Raw genomic sequence first — 6,000 nt, forward strand, 5'->3', positions numbered from 1 at the left:
CACACTATGCAACATGAAGAAGATTGATGTCGCCATCATTTTGAAAGCAATCAAAACTTCTCCTCTTACGAGTTACATAACGACCTCGCTAAAATAACTAGAAAAAAATAGAGGTTCTCTAATAATATTTAATATATGTTCCACCAGAGGAGAATTTCATCCAAAGCTGTTGCTCACAAAATTCCCCAAATCAACAGGCAGACAACTCATTTTGCAGCCAAGCGCAGTAGCTCCACTATATTTTCTCAAAGATGGCTGATGCAAACCACACCTCATAACTACATAAAAATGGTTGCTCAGATGGAATTATGCAAATGCAGTTTCAAAACAACCTGCTCAAATTTCGGCACATTGAAGATGGACCTATGAAGCGTTTGCGACATTGTGTCTGGTTCCAGTGGAATTTCAGTGGGTACTAAGGAGAGCACAAACTCCAAATCATCCTTACAAAGAAAGACTGAAACGTCAGTATGCAAACATCCAATCCTATGGGCATATTCACAGCCCTGGGTCCTGGTCCCTGAACACTGATCCGTCACCAATGTAAAGCAAGGAGAGCAATGAGGTGCTTCTTGAGGTCTATATCCTGCCCTTCAAGTAGAAGGGGCCATCTTTGAAAAGCCGAGTCTTTTCTTTTAAAATTAGCTATTCCAAAGATGGGATTTTCAAAATGGGGGATGAATTTAGAGGGTAAATTATTTATTATATGAGGCAAATAAAATATACTTTAAATGATCCATTTCCATAAAATGACATTTATTTTCAACTTGGCAGTATTTCATAATCAGATAACCTTCTACAAAGACCTTTCTGTGAATATAAAGTTCCCGGTTTTCTTCTACTTAAAAGTAAATAATAGAAAAGTGCAAGGTGATTACAATACCAAAGCAATTTCAATAAACTTCATATGCAGCCTGATTTCAAGCCATAAGGCACTGGCTCCATACGAAGTACATCAGATGTTTCCAAATTAATAATTGGCCAAATTGGATTTTTCACTAAGTAAACTTTAAATTTTAAATAGTTTTTCTCTGTTGCTTTATATTTATATTAAGGAATAAAGATAAATTTTAAGTATTGATGTACATAAATTGTCAATCATATTTAGTATTGGCTGAATAATTTGCAAAACAATAGAAAAGAATAATAATATGAAATATTTTCATTTTGGAATAGTTGGAAACTGTTTGTAGTTGAAAGTTATATAAAATATCCAATTAAAGCAAAAAGTTATCACGAGTGGAGATTCAGTATTCCACCAGTCAAAAAGAGGGAACCATTTTGTTCTGAAATATGATACCAGCGTTTTCTAACATTAAACTTGAATTTGCGCAATTCTTTCTATTAGACAAATCAGTCTTCAAAACAATAAATACTTAACTGCTATTTACTTCCATTTACACCCATCACTGATTCTTTCTGTTACTAAGTTTTATTAAATTTACAGGACTCAAAGCATCAGCAGAGCAGCGGAAAACCTCTGCTCTGTTCCATGAGGGTATATTTTGCTGTACTTACGTGTATTCATCCAGTGTTTTCAGTTTCGCAGAGGTGCTCATCATTCACTTTCCTACACTTCTTAAACTAGTTTTAAAGACTTCATTACAAACTGAGTAAACCCTTAGGAGAGTAGAGATCCTTCAAATAAACCAACATTCTAGGCCTTAAACCGTCACACGCAATCTCAAAAGAACAAACAACACAAAGCATCACTGTTTTTACTTCTATGTCCCTCAAATGGGCTGAAAGAGCCTCTCGGGGCTTGTTAACCACCCTCAACCTTCTCAAGCATTGGGAAGGCCGACCTGAGAATTCACGACCCAAGTCGCACGGGTCACCCGAGTCACAAGATGGTAACATTAATGGAAAACGGTTGCGTAGCTAAACTCTTCGAAATGGCCTTCTTGAAACGTGGCTACACTTTCAGGGCAAAGCAAAATATGTTGTTTACAAATTCTCACCTCCCTTTTCACCCCAATGTCACTGGTTGGTTTCAGGGGCACCATGAAGGGTGGTTTAATTTTTGGCATTTTACTTACACACCCTCGCGCGCGCACACACTCACGCACGACTCTCCATTCCAGCGTCCTCTTGGGACCAGAAAGATGACACAGTCCCTGGGCCATTTCCCCCCAATCTGAGCTATTTTAGTTCAAAATATCTAGTACCATCCCCGAAGAGACGAGAAAGGAGATAAGGAAATACAAAATAATTTTCCTTAAAGAACTTGGCTCCCCTCTTTCCAGCCTAACAGCCAGAAGGACACCGACTCTGCCCAGAGGGGGGACGAGAAAACTTCAAACCCAAGGGGGGCGAGCGAAGTTCAGCAGGGACGGGAGATGAAACCACAAAGGGGGCTCTCGGGGTGCGTCCCCAGGCGCACCCCTCGTCCCTGTTCCCTTCTCCCTCTTACTTTTGGATGATCTGAGGTAGGCCGGCTTGGGGCGGGGGCGGGGGCGGGGGCGGCGGCGGCGGCGGCGGCGGCGGCGGCTGCTGCATCCCTCGCGGGCCGGAGGGTGCCGGGGACGCCCGGGCACCAGGCACACTGCAGGCAACTCTGTCCGGCTGCTCCGGACCGCTGGGGTCCGCGTCCTGGCTCATGGCTGCTGCCAGCACCATGCGGGGCGAGACCCGCCCGGGATCGCGGCGAGAGAGCTCACGGGAGGGGCGGTCCTGGGCCACGGGCGCTCACTGGCCGGGGTCCCCGTGCCCAGTCCCCTTGTCCTTCCCGGTGGCGCGGGGAGGAGACGCGAGGGGCGGGGAGGAGGCAGTCCCGGCGGCGCCGCCTCCTCCTCCTGCTGCTCCAGCTCCTCCGGGCCGGCCACGCGGGGGCGGGGGCCAGGGGGCGTCTCCCGACCGGCTGGAGCTGCTCTGCGGCCGGGGGTTGCTCAGCACCAAGCTGGACCCAGGAACTCTGCCCGCCGACCCTGGGCGCAGGAAGCCGGGAGGGAGCGCGGTGTACGCCACCCGCCACAGTGCACCCCCAAGGTCCGGAGCCCAGCGTTCCACGGCGCAGCACACCGCGTGAGGAAGGAGACACACGCAGCCCGCGGCCCGCCGCCGCGCTCTCGCTCCAGCCAGGAACCGTGCGCGCGGCCTCTCGCAGCTCCTGCCAAGCCGGGCGGACCGAGAGCGCCCAGGACGTCCGCGCGCATCGCCCATGCAAAGTGTGCCGGGCCTGACATCTGCCCGAGGCTGGAACCCGGCCAGCGCCACTCGCGCCTGAGGCACCCGACCCCGAGGGGAAGAAAGCCTGGAGTCGCCCCGAGGTGGGACTTGTATTGTAACCCAGGTCTCAGATGACCATCCCCGGGGCGCTCCAAATTGTCAGTTCTAGCTGCTGATTTCAGGTGTCCCCGGAAGCAGCCGGTGGGGCCACCGTCGGTTTCTGGTTTCTTTTTCTCTTCACTTAAAAGACCCCGCCACGACCCTACGAGCGCAAAGACAAAACCATGCGTACATTTTATTCTTGTTATTTATTGGCCAAATCTCGGCGGAAATGTAAAGGATGAAAAGAGAGTTTGCCGACATCGTACGGTCACCGTCACGCCCTCTGAAGCCCTGTTAATTACCCTTGTTCCCGCGTGCGCCCGTCCACCTGCACTCACCGGTTCACAGCTGTGGACGCGGACATCCTGAGGCCTTTCAAGGCTGAGAGCCACCCCGCAAGGTGCAGCTTAATGTCGTGGCACGTGGGTGCGAATATGCTAGGCACCTGACGCAGAAATGTCTGCGGAGCCGAGCAAAGACCGGAGAAAGCGGCCGCCCAGTACACCTCACCGGCTGTCCGGCATACAGGAGTTCTAAGTCCTGACGCCAACCCCCCCGGGAAGTAGAGAAAAGCGTGCCTTGGGTGCCTGGGAAACCAGAGCCCACCATGCCCCATGGCCTGGAGAGGAGTTTGCTCAGGGTCTCCACCCAACTCACCTTCCTCCCGCAACCACGCGGAGGAAAATTCTGAAAATGGATTCCCTGAGACCTGGCAACTACTTGAATTCCCTAAAAGACGCTTTCATTTCTCCCCAGACTGAGTTTCCAGCCTCAGGAAACTGCGCCTCCGCCTCCGTTGATTTCTGCCATCATTCTCTCTTTCTCCTTACTTCTGCCATCATTCTCTCTCCTTCCTTCCCTCTCCCTTTTTTTATCTTCCTTTCTTCCTCCTCTAATATAAAATGACACTGTCAATTCCTTGTGTTCATAAAGATCAGTTTGCCACAATTCGCAAAATTGAGTCTCACAAAAACAAACAAAAACAAAACAAAAACGTGAAACAGGTAGGCTGGTCCGAAGGTATGTAGGTAGCTCAATTCATTGTTCTGTTCGTTACAGATGGAACTTGTTCTACTCTTTCCCCCTTCTCCTTAATGCAGTTGAGGAGGAAAAACAAGCAACAACAACAAACCCTAGTAAAGAGGTGTTGATTGTTTTTCCCATTTCACAAATGAGGAGGCATTAGCGTGATTTGTCGGGAGGATCCACAGCTAGTAAGAGGCTGTAAGAACCAGAGTTTTGTCCATTCTCTGAATAGTTAGCTCATCATCATCAGTTTCCATCACTAAATTCCTAACCGTGGTTTCCTTAAATCTCCATCCTCCACCCCATATTCCCACCCCCAGACTTCCTTAGTGAAAGGAAATTACTTAAAATTAACATTGCAGCTCTCCCAGAAATAAAATTAAAATTTTTTCTGTGTTTGCACGGAAATCTTTTTCTCAGAATCCTCCAAAACCTTGATGGAAAGAGCTTTGCGGTCAAAAGGACCTGTTTTCGAGTCCAGACTCTGCAGTTTACCAGTGGAATAGTTCAAATTCTCTGAGTGTCAGTTACCAAATACGTAAATCAGAACTGATGAGATCCTGTCTTGGAGAGTCTCTGTTAGGGTTAGGGATAATGTGTCTTGCATACTTTATGCATAAGATGTTCAATCTGGCACTTATTACAAACATAATTCTTTATATTCCAACCTTATAGCCAAATATTAATACAACAGATCTCAAACCCCAGAAAGCTGACAGCCTGGAAGTCACAACATCGATATAAGTGAGTCTATTCCCATTACATTTTTATTGGCAAAAAAAGAGGACCATGTTATATGAATGCAGCTGTCTGAGTCTCAAAAATAATATCCTAGCATATGTGATAAAATAAGAAACAATGGAAAAATCTAGGTATTCACTGGACTTTTTTTGCATCCTTTCTGTAAGTTTGAAATTTTCAAAATTAAAAACATGGAAAAAAATGAATGATTCACAGGTGTTTTTCAGAATGCCATCTCCACGATTATAGCTTAGTATTTGCGATCCGCATGTTACATAATAACTGAACTTAGAACAGATTTGAAGGGAGAGGGCAACACAACAGCAAAAACCTAGAGGTAGTTCACGTCCTTCCTCAGATCCCACAAAATGTTTTCCAGGATGACATTGAACAAGCCTTCCATTTTGCAAGTCAAACATAAAGTATATTCAAAAGTTGCAATGGTAAATATTTCTAAATGTTTCTCACTTCTCTCCTGGAGGAATGAAAAAGCATAAAGAACCCTAGCTGAGGCTGCAGCCCTTGCGTTGATCTGCCCCTGGTCTCTCACCACTCCCCTCCCCCAAGCATGCGCTTCACCGTGACAGAAGCCAGACAAGTGTGAGTCACCTGACTTGACAAATGGGAGCGTGACTGAGAGGTGAAGACTGGTAACACCTCTCTTTGTTCCTCTCCGCAGAAGCATCCTGTCCCTCCTTGACCTACAAGTGAACTACGATCAGGTGGTGAGGCTATTGCTGTTTGTGCATACGTTTAATATTTAACAAGCTGCTAAGTATTTTCATAGTTTATCTTACTTTATATTCACAGTAACCCCATGAGCAGCAACTGTTAACTCTGTTTTATAATTAAGAAAACTGAAGCTCAGATGGCTACAAGAATTTGTTGAAGGTCACCCAGCTTTTAAGAGCCAGAAGCAAGACTGCAGGTAGGTTGGTCTGTCCCCAAAGCTCACCCACTCTC

At 46.8% G+C, this 6,000-nt stretch overlaps 1 protein-coding gene across 1 annotated transcript in view; it reads right to left on the reverse strand.

The window, feature by feature from the left end:
* Nucleotides 1-2,733, reverse strand: part of RBM20 (RNA binding motif protein 20) — a 194,860-nt gene extending 192,127 nt beyond the window's left edge. The window contains exon 1 of the mRNA XM_003904250.5: nucleotides 2,414-2,733. Within this exon, the coding sequence (XP_003904299.3) occupies nucleotides 2,414-2,619 (206 nt within the window). The 5' untranslated portion in view covers nucleotides 2,620-2,733. The remainder of the gene's footprint in view (nucleotides 1-2,413) is intronic.
* Between the last annotated feature and the right edge of the window lie 3,267 nt (nucleotides 2,734-6,000).

Source organism: Papio anubis, chromosome 11, assembly GCF_008728515.1.
Source record: "Papio anubis isolate 15944 chromosome 11, Panubis1.0, whole genome shotgun sequence".
NCBI classification, from domain to species: Eukaryota; Metazoa; Chordata; class Mammalia; order Primates; family Cercopithecidae; genus Papio; species Papio anubis.